General features: G+C 69.6%; 1 protein-coding gene across 1 annotated transcript; it reads right to left on the reverse strand.

Annotated features, from left to right (window-relative positions):
* Window positions 1-124: 124 nt before the first annotated feature.
* FURIN (furin, paired basic amino acid cleaving enzyme) lies at window positions 125-13430 on the reverse strand. The gene is made up of 16 exons (XM_084293066.1): window positions 13218-13430; window positions 11255-11605; window positions 7644-7742; window positions 7186-7281; window positions 6589-6717; window positions 6262-6338; window positions 5814-5902; window positions 5433-5605; window positions 4302-4514; window positions 4111-4211; window positions 3906-4009; window positions 3714-3831; window positions 2518-2697; window positions 2314-2438; window positions 2047-2163; window positions 125-1971 (listed from the first exon to the last, which is right to left on the reverse strand). The coding sequence occupies exons 2-16, from the start codon at window positions 11432-11434 to the stop codon at window positions 1403-1405; spliced, it is 2370 nt and encodes a 789-aa protein (XP_084149192.1). The 5' UTR covers window positions 11435-11605; window positions 13218-13430; the 3' UTR covers window positions 125-1402.
* Between the last annotated feature and the right edge of the window lie 4524 nt (window positions 13431-17954).

Raw genomic sequence — 17954 nt, forward strand, 5'->3', positions numbered from 1 at the left:
GCTGCGGAGCAGGGCACGGGGCTGCTGGGGGCCCCGGCCCCACACCTCCATGTGCCCCGGGGTGCCTGCCTGAGGGCCCCCCACTGCCTCAGGGTGGCAGGACACAGAGCTCGGGCAGCGGGGCTGGTTTGCATAGTTCTGAACATTTAATAACTCAGTCTCTCTAGCGTTATATCCACATCCATTAAATTAAAAACAGGCTCAGGAGGCAGCTCCCGGCTGATTAAATTACAAGAAAAAATTACTGTGCACCAAAAAGTTATTATAGAAAAATAGTCCTGTGGCCCCCCTGCCGGCAGCTCCCTCTGTGACGGGCTGGGACTGGCGCTGGCACGGGGCAGGTGGGAGCCCGTGCCGCAGCCCCGGTGCGCGGCGGTGGCGGAAGGGGGTGAAGGGGCTGGCGGCACCGGCCCCCACCCCGCAGGGAAGGGGCTGAGGGCAGGCAGTGCCGGGGGCTCTGGCAGGGAGCAGAACGGATTGTCACCAAGTGGGGGCAAGGCACGTCGGGGGGCAGGAGCAGCGGGGCCGGGGCTGCCGGGCTCTGCCCGGTACAGGCAGCGCGAGGCAGAGCCAGGGCACGGGCAGGCACCGGCGCTGCCCGAGCGAGCCGGCCGGCAGCACACAGGGCCCTGCCCAGGGGCAAAACGGGGGGGGCTGGGGCTGACCCCAGGGCAGGGGGTCCCTCCCCTCGCTGGGGGCCCAGCCTCGGGCACACGGGGAGGCGCTGCCCTGCCCATGCTTTCTGGCACAGGGGGCTCCATCCGCGCTGCAGGTGGCCGCGGCTGTGGTGGGATGGGCAGGCAGCGGGCAAGCGGGCAGCAGAGGCCGAGGCCTGGCCGTTATTGCTGTTGACGGGCACGGGTGGAGGCGGACAGGCCCTGGGTGGGCAGCGGGGAGCCAGGGAGCAACAGGGGACAGGGGTGGCAGGCAGAGCCCCGGGGTGTGCTCAGGGCGGCAGTGCAGAGGGTGCCACGGCCCAGGCTTGGCTCAGCCCGCGGGGACAGAGCTGGCCCTGCGCCACCGGCCCCGCTGCAGCAATAACGGGGGGAGCCCGGGCACTGCCCCCAGCAGCAGCCGCCTGCCCGGGACAAGGAAGGTGGCTGCCAGCGCAGAGCCAGCGGGCGCCGGGGTCCCGCTGTCACCCAACCCAGGGGCCTGGGGTGCGGGGTGGACACGGGGCCGTGAGAGATGGTGCGAGGCGGGGATGGCGCCAAGCTGAGGACGGTGCCGGCAGGGCCGTGCCTGGGCGCCCAGGCTGGGGCTGAGGGACGGTGCTGGCGGCGGGGAGCCCCGGGCCGCCACGGCGCAGGGGGGGGACGGGGGCAGAGTCCGGGGCCCCTCGGCCTCGCCTGCCCCTGCCCCGCGGCGCTGGGCAGGGAGGAGGGAGGGGCGGGAGGGCTCATCAAAGGGCACTTTGGTCTCTGATGAAGGCAGTCCTCTCGTTGTGGGCCTCGTACTCCTCACCGTCCGACTCGGAGGGGCCCTCCTCCTGCCAGATGTCGGAGGGCAGCCCCTTGTAGGAGATGATCCCGCTGTCCAGGGCGTAGACCTTCACGCCCCGCAGGCTGAAGCCCGAGCGCGCCTGCAGCACCAGGAAGACGGTGACAAAGATGATGACGATGAAGACGCAGCTGAGGCTGGCGATGAGGATGGGCAAGTTGGCCGCGGGGGGGGCCTCGGCTGGCCCCTCGCCCTCCGCCAGGGCAGGGGATGCACGGCTGCTCTGCGTCTGGTGTGAGCAGGAGAGGTCCAGGCTGCTGAAGTGTGAGTGTGCGGGGCAGGTCAGGCACTGGTTGGGGCCAGGCCCCGCGCAGGTGGCGCAGGAGGGGTGGCAGGGCAGGCAGAGGTGGGGCGCGATGGGCTCCACGCTGTTCTCCAGGCTGTAGTGCGTGCTCTGGACGCCGGGCGCGAAGCCGGGGGGGCAGCGCTTCAGGCAGCTCTTCTGGTGCAGGTAGTACCCCTCCTCACAGACTGCAGGAGAGGCAGGGTCAGCACACCCGAGGGCCCCCCGTGCACCCACCCCCCACCCCAGGGCCTGGCACTCACCCACGCAGGTCTGGCTGGGGGTCAGGGTCTTGCAGCCGCTGCTCTCCAGCTGGTTGGAGAGGCTGGGGGAGTCGGTGGCCGTCCCATACAGCACCAGCGTGAACTTGGTCAGCGTGCCTGAAATGAGGCAGAGTGAGGCCCACCGCCGTGCCGACAGGACGGGAGCAGGGGGAGGGCTTGCGCCGGCCCCCCCACGTGTACACCAGGCACCAGAGTTGCTCCCGCTCCCACATTAGGCTCAGGGCGAAGCAGCGAGCCCCCCCCTACCATAGTTGTTGGCGTCACTGGTGTTCTCGATCTCCAGCAACCAGTCCCCGGAGGGGTCCTCATCCCACGAGTGCGTTGTCATGAAGGCCCAGTCATTGAAGCCGTCAGCCGAGTAGTCATGGGGCCTGGGGAGAGAGGACTAGGTTGGCATCCTGGGGACCCACCTGTGCCAGCTCTGGAGCATCCTGCGGCCCCGTCAGCTACCTGGAGGCCAGCAGGGTGGAGCGGGTGCCCATGGGGCTGACGAGGTGGATGGCGAGGTCCCCCCGACGGTTATAGGACAGCGTCAGCCTGGCCTGCGCATGCTCCAGCCGGCTGATATAGTTGGCCTTCCCCAGGCAGGCATCTACTTTCCGCCGTACCTCCAGGCGCTTCCCGATGTCCCTGCCAAGGAATGGCAGGAGTGAACCCAATCCCCCCTCACGGAGGCTGCAGCAGGGCGCCCTGGACCCGCTCCCCGCTGCAGGGCCGTGCACGTACTCCAGGGGCGTTCAGCTGCTCTCCGGCCCTGCACCGAGCGGTGCCGCGAGCAGGCGGTGGGGCTGGAGAGTCACACAGCAGCTGACAGCAGCTCCCCGCCAGCACGGGGCGCAGGAAGCAGACGGCCGGGAGCAGCGCAGCCTTGCTGCCGCACGCAGCTCGCCCCAGGTCCCAGGGAGCCAGGAGCGCGGAGGCTTTGCTCTGCTGCGTGCGTGCTGAATCACCGCTCTGTGCCAGCCATGAATGGGGCCTTTCTTCACCAGCCAGGGGCCAGCTCCACCCCTGCACAGCACAGCCAGGGCTGGATGGGCACAGCCATCCCCGTCCCACCGCTCGTGTGCGGCTGCCCAGGCACAGCCCCGGTGCTGGCACAGGGCTCCGGTCACAAGGGGCCACCTGCTCGGGACGGGCAGGGACTGGGCCGGCGCCCGCTCTCTGGGGCCGGGTCCCAGGGGAACGGGGCAGGGCAGCAGGCGCAGTCGGGGCCCAGCCCCCCCATGCCCAAGGGCTGCCCCCCCAGGGCCCGGGACTGCCCCAGCTGCACACGAGACTGGGCAGACACTGCTGAGGCGGCAGCAGCCAAGTGGGAATAAAAGGAGCTTCTGTCTGACCCCTGAAAGCCCCTCTGTCTGACGATGGCTTGTGCTGGCTGCTCCCAAAACCACAGCGCGGACGCTTCCCGGCTGTGCCCGGCCCAGCCCAGCAGCGGTCAGCATCCAGCGCCGGGCGGCCACGAACTGCGCTCCCTGGCCCTGCCCCAGCCCCACAGGAGGGTGGCCCAGGGGACAAAGGGCTTGGGGCGCAGCTCAGCCCCGAGCAACCCCCCGCTCCCCACCTGGGGCCGAGCATCCCCCTGCCGACCCCAGCCCCTGCCGTCACTGGCTGCTGGGCAGCGCCTGCCCGGGCTCAGCAGCCCTTACTTGGGCTCTGTGAGGACGTCGATGACACATTTCCTCTGCGGTCCCACCGTGGTCCAGTTCCTGGCCAGGCTCACCATGGCCCCGGCATCCAGCAGCCCGTAGCCGTAGGAGTGGCTGACTGCGGGAGGAGCAGGGTGAGCGCTGCCCCGCGGCCTCCCTGCCTCCCGCGGCCCCCACCCGGCACCCCGCTACCTTTGCGGCCGACCCCATTGGTGACCCAGTCGTTGGCGTTGAGGTGCGCTGGCTTCGAGGTCTGCACCACCAGGTGCTGCATGTCCCGCCACGTCAGGTTCTTGCTGCGGGGAGAGGCGAGGCTCAGGTGCCAGCACCCGGCCGGGCCCAGCCCCCCGGGCTCGTGCGGGGCTCCCCGGCCTGGCCCCACCGTGCTTGGCCTTACTTGGCTTCCAGCGCAAGGGCGATGATGCCGGCGGCGAGGGGTGCCGAGGCTGACGTCCCCGTGTGGGACTCGGTGCACTTCTGCCTCAGGTCAGTTGTCACCTGCAAGGAAGGGCCCCGTAGGGGTTGCTGCGCCCCCCCGCTGGCTCAGCCCCCATGCGCCCATCCCCGCAGCCCCAGCGGGGCACTCACAATCTGCTTCTCGTTCTGGTTGCCACTGCTGTAGGTGGTGGCGAGGGTGGAGGAGCAGGCCTCGCTGTACCAGGGCACGTTACCGTACTGCGTGGTGCTGCTGATGGACAGCGTGTAGATGCTGTTGGTGTAACCGTCACAGTTGCAGCTGTCGTGCTCGCGGCCCCCGTTCCCGGACGCCCAGACGAAGATGGAGCCCAGCCCCCCTCGGCCCTAACAACAGAGGCAGAGTGAGGACGGGTGCCCACACGTCACCCCACGGCACAGCAGAAGGCGCCACGTGGGAGCCAGGGCACGAGCAGACAGCCCTGGTGCCGCAGAGCTTGGGTCTGGGTCGGGAAGACCAAGCAGATGCCAATGTGGCCCCAGGGATGTTCCCAGCTGGCTGCTGGCCTGGGCCCCCGCACAGCCATGCCCTGCTGCTGCCGAGTTACAGGACGAGGCAGACAAGGCAGCTCTGCAGAGGCAACACAAGCAGGGGACTTTCCAAGAACCGGTGCCTTTTTCTGCTTGGCTGGCTATGAGGGGTTTGTGCGCGTGGGACTTGCAGCTGCCCGGCAGCCCCGTTGGAGCTCCACAGCGTTCCCAGCTGGCTGCTGAACCCCTGAGCACCACGGCTGCACTCACAGCATGTATAGCAGAGCTGGCACAGCACAGCGGGGATTCGCCAGCACACCCCACACAGCGCGCCAGCATTTCCGTGCAGGGAATCCCAGGCAGAGCACAGCACAGCTGAGCCACGTGGGCTGCGCCGCAGCCACACCACGATGGAGCTGACAGCAGCTGAGGACAGTGAGGGGAAGGACAGGCGGAGGCGAGGGCGAGCAGCTGGCACGGAACAAGGCAGAACCAGAACGGGGTGCCAGGGAGGAGGGAGGGATGGTCCCTGCACCAGTTCCCTGGGAACATCCTGAGCAGGGAGCACGGGTGTCAGGGGGAGCACCCTGCGCAGGAGGAGCCCTGACTCAGCCATTGCTCAGGAAGAACCAGAAAAACCGACAGAGCCTGATCCCAGAGAGGGCTGGAAGACGACTCACGGTGGGACTGCCGAGACAGCCGGGACAGCCCAGCCACCCAGAGCCACGGGACAGGCGCTGGAGCTCCGCTGGAACCTGGCAAACTGCTGCTCACCTGGCTGACTCCCCGGAAGAAAGCCTCCTCCGCCAGCCGGGCTGGGCCATCCACAGTCTTGCCGTCGTCCTCTGGGCCCCAGCTGGCACTGTAGATGTGGATGTGGTTGGGATTGAGGCCCAGCGAATGGGCCTCCACTGCATCAGTCACCTCCCCATCCAGCATGCGCACGCCTAGGGCCAGAGAGCAGATGTCACAGGCGACGGGGCTGGGCTGGGCGGCCGCGCTCCGCAGGGCAGCGGTGCCACTGGGGACGGCTCCGCGCCTGCTGCCGGCCCCTGCCGCGGGCTGTCCGCTGCCTTGGCAGCAGCGCCGAGGTCGCAGGCACCCGCGGGGCTGAGCGCGGGCTCTGCACTGGCTGCGGGACGGGGCGGCACCCACCTCCGATGCGCGCGTTGTAAGCCACACCGACACCGCAGATCCCGTTGTTGGCCACGGCAGCGACTTCCCCAGCGCAGCGCGTGCCGTGCCTGCAGGCAGAACAGTACCAAGGGCGCTCAGCGGGGAGCGAGGAACACGGCGCTGGGAACCAGCTGCGGCTGGGGGGCAGCGTCCAGGCTGCCTCCACCACACCCCTCCCCACACCAGGCTGCCAACAAAGCCCTGCTGAGCCCACCCCACGGAGGGGCACCGCAGAGCTCTGGGGCAGGGGGCACTCAGCGGTCTGCTCCCATTCCAGGCAGCCCCAAGGGACGCAGCTCGTGTCAGTAAGGGAGGCAGGGGGGTCTCCATAGGGCAGAAGTGCCATCACCCCAGCACCCTCCCAAAATCTGTAAGGGCTGATGCCGCCTGCTGGGTCCCTGCCGCATCTGGGCTCTGCCAGCCTCACCTGTTGTCATTCATCTGAGTGTAACGGGGCTGCGGGTCTGGGTCCTGGTCATTGACATCAAAGCTTGCCCCTGGATCCTGGAAGGCAGACCCGGCAGTCAGAGGTTGCGCCCTGGCCAGCAGGCCCTACCGCCCTGGGGCCATGCCTGCACCGCGTGCCCCAGCACGGAGCCGAGCAGGGTGCGGGCTCCAGTCCCACCACCACTGCTGCCCCCACAGCCCCATAGCAGGCACGAGCCCTGTGCCATGGGGCTCTGGGAATGCAGTGAGCAGACACCAGCCCCTGCACAGGCTCCTGTGCACCGCCCAGGGATTGCCCCACACTTACGTAGTTGGCCTCCAAGTCAGGGTGGTTCTTCTCGATGCCATCATCCAGGATGGAAACCACGATGCCCTTGCCCGTGTAGCCCTGCTCCCAGGCCTGACGCACATTCAGGTCCCGCTGGTTGGTGTTGTACTGCCAAAAGAAGCCCTGGCATTGTCAGCTAAATCCAACTGCTGGAGCTGCAAGCGGGGTGTGCGGACCCCTCCAGACCCATCTATAAAGGCAGCCTTTGCCCTGCTCTCTGCTGTGCCCACGGGAGTTTTGCACAGAGCGTGGGGCTGGCTGAGGACAGTGCTCAGAAATGGGGCTGAGTTCCAGAGGGTGCCTGCATCCTACAGCCACAGCTCCCTGTGCCAGCACCCGGGCTCGGTGCAGGGGCAGGCAGTGCATGCACAGACCCCAGCTTCTGAGGCAGGCAAGGGGCAGCTGCCCCGACTGCCAGAGCCGCAGCAGGGCACGTGCATCCCCTTCCCCAGTGACACAACGTAGGGCAGCGGCCTCAGCCCTTCCTCCCCCTCCTCCTCCTCCCCAGCCTGGCTGGGGGCAGTGGCCTGGCAGCCCTCCCTCGGGTGCCACCCCCCCGCCTCCCCCAGCACTCACCAGGTACCACTGCTGGGGGAACTTGGGGTCGGTGGGCTCCATGAAAACGTCTCGCTTGGTCCTGCGCTTTGCCACCTGCTGCTCCAGCCAGTGCACCTAGGGCAGGAGGTCATGGGGCTCCCGCGGCTCCTGCCTGCCCTCCTCCCACCCGTGCCCTCCAGGGAGCCGCCGGCACCTCCCCGCATCGCCGCCACCGCATCCCAGGGGCCCGCCAGCCCCGGCTCCTCCCGGCCACCCCGCCTGCTGTGCCAGCCCCGCCGCCACGGCCGCGCTCCAGCGGAGCAGGCAGGGCAGGGCACCGAGCTCTGCTGAGCAGCAGGAGCCCGGCAGCCGCCGGGCCGCGCGCCCATTGTGCAGGGCTCAGGGTTCCAGGTGAGCGTGCCCGGCCCCTGGGCCGCAGCCAGGGCACGGTGATCGCCGCCGCCCTGCCCCACCGCCGGCCGCCACGCTGCACCTACCTGCGGCTCCCGCGCCAAGCGGCTGTGCCAGGGCTGGTGGGGAGACAGGGAGCGCTTCACCACGCCGCGGTGCCGAAAGTGGTAGTAGTCACCGAAAATCTGGAGCAGAGAGAGGAGCAGGATGGACGCGAGAGCACAGCGTCCCTGGTTCTGTCCCTCCTAGCAACCTGCACCCCAGGGCTGCCCGTGGCACCCCTGCCCCGGGGGCAGTAAGTCCCACATGGTGCCACAGAGCTGCTGCCCTGGCAGGGAGGGCGCTGGTTTCTGACCCATGTCAGTCCTGGGATGTGACCGACCCCAGCAGAGCCCAGTGTGGGTATCACACGGGCCTTTCTGCCCACCACCCCCCGGGAGGAGGCAGCACCGGCCAAGGAGCTGGGCAGAGCCCCACGCACGAGGGGGTGTCTCTGGGGAGGGACAGGACGTCAGCACAGCCCCAGCTGGCCCAGGAGGCCGCTCAGCCTCCCCGCGGGTTATTTTTAAACCCTGAAGCCCTCTCCAGTCCTGCCATTTCCTCATCCCCTCCTGCACGTCCCGGAGGCTGGCCTGGCCGCAGCAGCCCAGTCCTCCCAGCCCAGCCGCCTGCTCAGGGTGGGAGAGGGGCCGTGTGCCCCCGGCCCCCTGGGAGCTGCGGGCAGGACCCCCCCACCCGGGCTGGTGAGGGCTGCAGGAGCACGGGGAGGGGACATCCACCCCTCTGCCCACCCCAGACCCTCAGACTGAGGCAAAACAACTTGGTTACCTTTAAGGAAAGCCCAAAAACTTATCAGAGCCCTGCAGATGTGACACGGTCCTGGCCACCATGCAGCCAGCCCACACCAAGCGGGGGGAGGAGGGGAGCCCTGCCAGCCACGAGGCACCCGCAGCCCCGGGGCAGCAATCCCAAAGTCCCTCACTTTGCCCAGGTGCTCTGCAGGGTGAGGGAACACATCCCCAACCCGCAGCAGGGCCAGTGCCACCCCTGCTCCTGCCCAGGGGCTGAGTGCCGGCAGCACAAACCCCTGCCCAGAGGAGCGATCGCCTCCCCCTGTGCACCAGCCCACGGGCAGGACTGGGAACGGGCTCAGCTCGTGGCAGCCCCGTGCTGGTGGCACAGGACAGCAGGGGCACAGCTTGTGCTACCCAGGAGCTATCCAGGGGAGCCACAGCTCACCCCAAGGCACAGTGCCCGTGACGTGGGGCCTCGCTCCCTGGCACCGACCGGCAGCCGGCTGCTGCTCCTGCCTGCAAGGGCAGCTCTGCACCCCCAGGGCCCCCGGGGTCACGGGGGGGCACATCCCCGCGGGGCTCTGTGCCCCTGGTCCAGCCCGGGATGCCCAACTGCTCGTAGCACCTGGGGCTGTGCTGGGGTGAAAAGCTTCCACGCCAGGCTGGCTCCCCCAGCACCCTCACCCCTCCAGGGCCACGAACAGAGCCCCGATTGTTCTGCCAGCAGATCTGGGCTCTGCCCGGTCACTGGGCTGGATTAGGTCTGCACACATGCTGCGGTAGCAGCCAGGAGCCGGCCAGCCCACATGCTGACACCCTAATCTCCCGCAGTCCCTGTCCTCAGCAAGGGCAGAGCCGCCCCCAGCCCCACGCGTCCCCGTGACGCCCACGAGCTGGGCGGCAGCGCCGACCCCATGGGAACGGTGCCGGCTCACCCCATCGGCCCCAGCAGCCGCGCCTCCCCCCGTTACTGCCCATCTCCTGCTCAAGCCTGCGCCTCCCGTGCCCCTCTCGCTGGGCGAGTGGCCACGAGTTACAGCAAGGCCCCAGCACCTCCAGCCAGCTGCCAGGCCCCGCAGGCCCAGGGGACTCCAGTGCTGCGGCCGCTGCCCGCCAGGCTCCGTGGGCAGGGAGGACGCCAGCCCGGCGTGCCTCTGCGGACAGCGCCCAGGCACCACGCGGAGGCCGGGAGCCTTCCAGATCTGGACCCCGGGGGCCTCTCCCTGGGGCAGGGCCAGCAGCGCCCGCTCCTCCCCGCCTCCTCCTGCCGCATCCTGTCCCAGCCCCACCAGCTCCCCAGGCCCCGCTCGGACACCCCCGGTGGGGAGCCGGCCCCCCAGGCCAGCCTGGCCTCGTGCCTCAGCGCAGACCCCGGGACAGGCTCCAGGACGGGAGAAACGTGCTCGGGCCCACCCCCCCTGCTGCAGCCCGAGCTGACGGCTCTCTACAGGGGTCGTGCTCCCGCTCCGCCAGAGCTCAGCGGCTGGCAGGGCCAGGGAAAGCTGCCAGCCTCTGGCTGCGGGGCAGGTGGGGGGTGCTGCCCAGCCAGACCTTGTGCTGAGCCTCCCAACACAGCCCCAGGCTCTCCAGCACACCGTGGGGCATCCCCAGGCAGGCAGAGATGTGGCCGCAGAGCTTGGTGCCTCCTCGGCCCCGGCCCAGGTCCCGGGGCCCCACGGCAGCATACAGGGTGAGTACAAGGGCAGCACGGCAGAAAATGCCATGGTGGAGGGCAGCTGAGCCCTGTGCCCCACTCCCAGCAGACTTGGCAGAGACCTGGCCCAGCAGGACATGCCCAAATCTCCTCTTACAGAGCAGGAGGCACCCCTGTCCTCCAGCACACACCCTGGAGGACTTGGGGCTCCCTGACCCAGAGCCCTGCTGCCCCCACAGCTGTGCCAGGGCTGCTCTTGGGCAGCAGGATGAGGCACCCGCTGGCTCCCGCAGCAGCCACCCTCCCCACGCTCCCAGCAGCTGGCTCCCAGCAAGGTCCTGACACCGCAGCCATGAGTTGTGCAACTTCCTCTGGGATTTCACCCCTTGCTTCCTTCCTGCCAGACCAGCATGGCCCGGCGCACCGCCTGGCTCACGGGGCTCCGGGACAGTGGGGTCCCTATGCTGGGGGCACTCACAGCACCGCAGCCCCTCGCAGCCCCAGCATCCTCACTGCACGGCAGGGCACCGGCAGAACCACAAAGGCTCTGCCTTGCTAGAGCTTTGCTAGCCTGTGGGGGCTGTCCCGGAGCCAGCCCCCTGCTCCACGGACCCATCAGGCCCCTGGGGCAGTGAGCTGGGCCTGAGCTCAAGAGGTGCTGGCCAGCCAGCAGGGACAGGACACGGCAGGGCCACACGTCCTGCCCACGGCACTGCAGAGCACAGCACCACCCCTGCACTGGCTGATGGCAGAGAAAGCCGAGAGCGGTGGGGGCCTGCTGACACAGGGCTTGTGAAGGGCAGCTCTAGGGCCAAGGACACATGGCTGCTGTCAGAATCCCTCTGCTTCAGCGGAGCCCGGAGGCTGCGCCACGCTCAGGCACCGCTCGCCATGGGGAGCATGGGCAGGATCTGGGAGATGAGGAGCCCTTCCCTCCTCCATCCACGCGCAGCTCTCCCAGCTGCCTCGCCCCGAGATGGGCTTTTCCTCCTTCCACCTCCAGCAGGCAGAGCATGCCGTGCCGTGCCGTGCCATGCCACCAGGCTGTGTTGCTGACGGGGAAGCCGCGGCTCCATCCAGCCACCACCACCGTGGGTGCCGGGCGGCTGCAGTGAACCAGCACAAGCACAGGGCCCGGCCTCCCAGGCAGAGCCACCCGCCGGCAGTGGGGCTGAGCCCAGCCCCTGCCCAGCAGGAGCAGAGCCAGCGGGGACACAGCTGCTGTGGGAGAGGGAAGTGAGGGACTTACCGGGCCCAGGTTGAGGAATCCATGCTTCCTGGCCAGCCTGTCAGCCTCCTGGGGCCCCGCAGGGACGAGAACGGCCCAGGTGTTGGTGTAAATACGCTGGGCCAACACCTCTTGGGCCAGGAGAACAAAGGCAACCAGCAGAGTCCAGAGCAGGAGCAGCGAGCAGGGCCTCAGATCCATCAGAGTATCGGGGTTCCTCTAACAGCAGCACAAGGGTCCAGGCAGCGGCAGGTCCAGCGTCCGCCTGTGTCAGATCCCCACGGCCCCGCTCTGCCCCGCCAGCCCCCGCTCAGCCCGACACACCATGGGGACGGAGCTGCGGGCGTGGAGCGGCCAGGACAGCAGCACAACCTGCAGGGAAACGGAGAGCAGTCAGGGCCGGCCGGGACGCTTTCCTCGCCCACGGGCCACGCTGGGAGCTCCGCTGGCTGGAGGCGACGCAGCGCCCTGCTGGCCCCAGGGCTGCCCGCGGGGCTCCGCAGCGGCTGGCCCCAGCGTGGAGCTGCTGTTTACCTCGCCTATTGCCCAATGTGTACTTATGCTTTGTGCTTGCAAACACGGGAGGCAGACCGGGAGGGGAGCCGGGTGCAGAGGGAGGCGAGGAAATGGAGGCCGTGCCTCCCGCTGCTGGGGCTGCTGCAGACAGGAGCCCCTTCCCCAGCCCAGAGGAGTCGGTCTGGGCACGGAGCTCTGAGCAACCGGGAGGGGAGCGCTGCCTGCCCGGTGCCATGGGGGGCACGAGGAGATGCCCCGGGCTGCGGCTCCTGCCCCCAGAGGGAAGCGCTGGCAGCGAGCTGCACCCTGCCGTGCCTGGGGCTGAGCTGTGGGCTGTGAGCAGGGGCCAGGCCCGGACAGGCTGAACATGGGGAGCTCTGGGCACAGCGGGGTGCTTCTGGGGCTACTGGGACATGTGGGGCACCAGGACAGAACCTCACCAGCTGCAGCAGGGGTAAACGAGAAGGAGCAAAGCCAGCAAGAGCCTTTGCTCCCTGGTCTGCAGAGCCCCAACCCCAGCACCTCAACTGCCAGCCATGGCCCCAGCCGCGCCTGGCAGCAGCGCCCTGCCTGTCACTGCACTGCCCTTCCCGAGGAGCACAGGGTGCTGACACCGCTCTGACTCATCCCCAAAACAGAGAGGAAACGGGCACAAGCACCGGGAGAGGGGTCCGCCGTCACCTCCGGCAAGCACAGCGCAGCCAGGAGATACCTGGTGGGGACAGGCCAGAGGTGGCCCTGCCACGGCACCCAGAGTGGCGAGCACCCGCTGGAGGCTGCCGAGGAGCCCCAGTCTCGGGCCGTGCTGCGGCCCGAAGCACGGCTTCCAGCGGGGAAGGCTCCCTGAGCCCCGGGGACGGGAAGTGACGGGCGGCGATGACACGCTGCCCAGCACGAGGGGACGCCTCGTACCACGGCACGGCTCCGCGCCGGCCCCTCCCGAGGGTCCCCGGGCCCCGCGGTCCCCCCGCGCTCCCGGCGGGGCCGCTCCACGTGCGGACGAAGCCCGGCGGCCGCAGCGCCCTGCCCGTGCCCGTGCCCGTGCCCGCCGGCGGGGGGCTGCCGGCCCGGCGCTGCGCGGTGCCCGCGGGCAGGAGCGGGGAGCGGACGGGGGCCGCGCTCCGCCCCCGGAGCCCGCAGCCCCGGAGCGATCGCGCCCGGCCCCGTGCCGGGGCTGCCGGAGCCCGGCTACCGCAGGCCGCGGCACGGCGAGCCCGGGGCGGCTGCACGGCTCCCCGCGGCCCGGCCCCAGCACAGCACAGCCCCGGCTGCGGCGCCTCGGCCGCGGGCGGCGGGGAGCGGCCGCCGGGGGGCACCGGGCGGCACCGGCAGCGGCACCGGCAGCTCCCCACTCCCCGCTCCCGGCCGGGCGGCCCCGCGCGTCCCGCCCCAGCTGTCAAAGCCCGGCCCCGGCCCCGTTCCCGTTCCCGGTCCCGGTCCCGGTCCCGGTCCCGGCCCTCGCCCTCACCGCGGCGGCGCCGCCCGCTCCCGTCCCGCCGGCCCGGCCCTTCTGGCGGCGGCGCAGCGTCACGGCGCGGGGCAGCCCCGAGCGCCCGCCCCGGAGCCGGGCCCGGCCCAGGCAGGGGCGGCGGGGCGGCCGCGGGGCCGCTTGTTTACAGCTGTCAGCGCCGCCCCGCCCCGCCCGGCCCCGCGCGGCCCCGCTCGGCTCGGCCCGGCCCGGCCCGGCTCGGCCGCCGCTCCGCCGGGCGCCGCCGGATGCCGTCACCGCCGCCCGCCCCGCCCGCACCGGCGCCGCCGACGGGTCCCGGGGCGCCGCCGCGGCCGCAGCCCCTGCCCGGCCCCGCCGCCGCTGCCGCCGCCCGGGGGCTCCCGGGGCACGGCCCCGCCGCGGAGGGCGCCCGGCAGGCGGCTGCTCCGCGGCCCCGGTGTGCGGGAGCCGCCGGGCCCCGAGCGGCTCGGCCCGGCCCGGGGAGCGGGGGGGGGGGGTCCGGGGGCGGCCTCGGGCCCGGCTGGGAGCGCCCCGGTGCGGCCCCGGGCAGGCGCCGAGCGGCCCCACGGAGAAACCGACCGGGGGCAGCCACGGGGCCGCGGCAGCGTTCGGGCTGCAGGGCACCGGGCACAGCCCTCGAACAATCCGGGAGCCGGGGGGAAAGGCGAGAAGCGACCGGCGGGCGGCCCCGCCGTGCTGCTGCCCCGGCACCGACCCGCTGCGCTGCCCACACGGGGTCTGCGTGCCCAGGAGCGATGCGAAAGGCAGCGCGAGAAAAAAGGCGTCAGAGCCCCAACTGACCTGAGTCCTGAGCCTCAGAAGGCGCTTGGCGAAGCGCAGGGTGGGAGCGGGACGCACATCTCACGGAAAGGAAGTCACCCAGATATCATGATCGAGATATGAAGCGTTAGCAATCGCACAGGAAACAGTCACCTTGGTAACTGAGATGCCGAGAACAGCCCAGAAAACCTGGCACAGGGCACTTTTCTTTGCTAAAGTAGGTTAATTTTGCAGGGCAGTGCCCGGTCACGGCCCGGTACCAGGAGCAGGGGCTGCAGGCTGCCCAGTGCCCACCACGACTGCCCCCGAGGGGCCCGGCCGGCCGAACGAGCCGTGGGGCAGGGGCAGCCCAGAGCCCTCGTGCCCTGCAGGGCTCACTCCCGGCCCCAACACACAGCTCAGCCTCCTGCTGCCCCTGGCCCTTTGTGTGCAGCCCAGATATGTGTGTCCGGCACGTCCCGCATCTGCCCCTGCCCCTGCCCGGGCCTTACCTCAGGTGCCTCCTCCAGCAGCCCCGGCTGTCCCCAGGCCGGGCACGGAGCTGCTCCGCCTGGCCCTGTGGCACCCACGGCTGTGGGGACAGGAGCTGACAAAGGACCCCTTGTCACCTTATCTCGGTGCTCTGGGGCAGGAGAGCAGGAAGCACCTCTCTCTTGCACAAACTGTTAGCTTTGGACAGGCGCAGCCGATCGCTCCTCCTGCCAAAGACAACGCCGCTCACGCGGGAGCAGCAGAGTGGGACCTGCTGCCAGCAGCCCCTCGGGATCGGAGCGGCTGCCGACCCCCTGAAAGCTGGGGAGCCGCTCAGTGCTCCCTCCTCAGCTGCTGCCTGCCGGGGACAGTGGAGGGGTGCAGTAGGTGCCGTGGCAGGGTCTGCGAGGACCACAAACCCTCCTCTCAGACTTCGCACTGAGTTTGGTGGCCTTTACTTGGTAGCATCAGCGCGCTCCAGGAGTTGCCAGGAGCTCGGTGTGTGACTCCCAGTGCACGGCACCCAGCAGCTGCCCACGAGCCCCGTGCCACACAATATCCTCTGCCTCACAACGTCCTGTGCCACACAATGTCCCATGGCTTGCCCTTCTGAGCCACACACTGCAATCAGCAGAAACCTACTTTTACAGAAAAAACAGGTCAATTTTTGGCATTCTGTTGCGGGGATTGCACAAGCTCCACCGGTGACACTGCCCATGGGCCAGTGCTTTGTGGTGAGCAGCGCGGTGGTGGGGCAGCACCCCCCCCCCGTCCGCAGGCACCTCCAGCCTGAAGGTGGGCTCGGGGCGCAGCAGGACCACCACTGTGCTGGGAGAAAACAGGCAGTGGAGCGGAGAAGCTGGGGAGGTGGGGCTGGGACCCTCACACAGCTGAGAAAACCAAACAGAGGGCAGCGAGGGCAGGCGGACACCGAGGGGCTCCCAGCCGATCAGGCAGTGTGTACTCGCTGCACGGCAGCCCCGCGCCAGGCAGGCTCCGGGCCCCGGTGCTGCAGCTGGGACAGCCGCGGGGGCTGCGCGCTGCAGGGCTCGGGAGGCTCTGCTTGCAGCCACGCTTGCAGACACAACGTCTGGCTGTGCTCACGGGGGGGCTGGGGATCCAGCCCAGACACCCTTGACCTTGGCCCGCGGTGCAGCCTGCAAACAGCGGCGGCACAGCGCGGCTCTGCGACTTTATCTGCCTTCTGCCCTTATCATCAACGGCAGCGAGGCTGCCAAGGCAGCACAACTGCAGCCCGCCGTGCTGCTGCCCCTGCTCTGGGCTGTGAGTCGCAGCCACCACCTCCTGCCCAACTGTCCAGGCAGGGAGATGCTCTCACCCGTCCTCAGCACACTCAGCACGCTGCGGGGCCCACAGGAACACCCGTGCAGAGAGCCCACACGCAGCCTGCAGCGGGGCTGCCCTCACCCTGAGCACTGCAGAGGGCCAGGAGGGCTTGCTCAGCTCTGCTGCCAGCCCGCGTCCCCTGTCCCTGGAGGGGTGACGGGGACAGCCGTGGAGCTGCAGCACCCCGGTGCAGCTGGCACAGCACGGGCTCACCGTCCGGGCCCAGGACAGCACCACAGGGCCCCGCCGGGGAGACCCCACAGCCTGCACCTGCAGGGTCAGCCCCAGCCCACTGTGGCTCCTGCACCGGCTGCATCTGGCTCCTTCAGGTGGCTGCGGCTCCCTGGGGACACGGGGAGAGCAGCACGTCACAGGATTAGGGCTGCTGCTTGCCACGGCTCCAACCCCCTGCGGTCACAGCACAGCAGCCAGGGAACACATTTCCCTGTTTGCCGAGGCCTCGAGCTTAGCTTCACCTGATCAGGACGTTTTGTGCTCTGTGTGCAGTTCCCAAGCCTTCCTTTAACTGCTGCTCCTAATTGTTTCACCCACTGAGCCATGTGCTGGAGCTCGCTCCTTGCCATGGTGACACAGGACTCATTAGGCGGGAACACACTGCGATAACCCTGCGAGTACTATCTCATCTGATCATCAAATGTGGAGCAGGGAGCTGGCCTGGAGCTGCAGTTGTCATCCAGACAAAAGGGGCAGGAACGCCAGAAAGTTCCTGCCCTCCCCGGGCACGGGCTGCTGCAGCAGCACAAAGCTTCCCATGCCGGGGCGCCAGGGCCCAGCGCGAGCTGCAGGGCAGGGGGACACCACAGCCTGGCACAGGCCGGGCACCGCAGCTCCTCCAGCGCCTGCACACGCAGCAGAAGCGTCGGGGCCCTGGGGAGAGCCAACAGCTCCCCCCGCTCAGCAGGAGCAGGTTTGTAGGAGAGGCCCACACGGACAGACTGCAGGCAGCGCCCGTGCGCCGGGCCACAGCAAGGACGGAGCCGGCAGTGCTCAATGCTCGGCACAGACGGCGGGAGGGGCTGGCACTGCACAGCCCCAGGGCTGGGAACCTCTGGTGGGTCAGCAGCCGCGCTCCCTCTGCAGCACCCGCAGGATCGGAGTCACCCAGCGGGGGCTGCTGACCCGCCTGGGGCGAGGGATCTCCCGGGACAGAGCCTGCCCAGCCCCAGCCTCACACCCCTGCGGCTGCCGTGGGGACTCTGCCCCCGAGGAGCGGGGCCCAGAGCGGGGCAGGGCAGCTGCTGGGAATCGGCTCTGCTCCTGCTGGAGCTGGGGCTGCTCAGCGTGGAGGTGGAAAAGCTCAGGGGGATCGCAGGGTGCAGAGGACAGAGCTGGGCTCTTCTAGTGGCAGCCAGTGCCAGGAAGAGACAAGGGGCACAACTGGAACACAGAAATGTCTGAACACCAGGAAGAACTTTTTTTTTTTTTTTTGCCTTGTGGGTGGTGGAGCACTGACACAGACTGCCCCGAGAGGTGCTGCGGTCTCCTTCTCTGAGATCTTCTAAAGCTGCCTGCACGTGGTGCCGCGCACCCTGCTCGGGGTGGCCCTGCTGGAGCAGGAGTCGGACCAGAGGGACCCAGAGGTGCCTCCGGCTTCAGCCGTGCTGTGGTCCTGCGGGACCAGAGACAGCGGCCAGCCCACCGCTCACAACAACCCCCTGGGGTGTCTGTGGGGGCCCAGCAGGCACCGGCACTTGTGGTTAAAGCACGGCGCGTCCTGCTGCTTCCCAGAGCCCCGCCGCAGGATGTGCCGCAGACAGCCCCGCGCTGACTTTCCGGGAGGTGAAACCTCTTCAAACCTCTTCCTCTCTTTCCAGAAGGCGGCGCGGAGCTGCAGCTGCCGCGGTGTTTGCGGCGCGGCTTTACTTGAAGTTGGGCAAAGCCGTGCCTGCTGCGGCCGGGCGCAGCCCTCGCAGAAATCCCCGCCCGGTGCGGGCTGGGGCAGGGCAGGGGCCGGGGCCGGGGCCGGTGCCGGGAGCTCACACGAAGCCCCCCCGGCTGCCACGAAGGGGCCGCCCCCGCGGCGCCTCCCGACGCCTCCGCACCGGCACCGCGGGGGGGCGGGGGGCAGGGGGCGGCCCCTCGGGACGGTCCCGCTGTGCCCGCAGCCGGCGGGGGAGGCGCCCGGGGGCCCGCAGC

This window comes from Netta rufina, assembly GCF_964035555.1.
Source record: "Netta rufina genome assembly, chromosome: 11".
NCBI lineage: Eukaryota > Metazoa > Chordata > Aves > Anseriformes > Anatidae > Netta > Netta rufina.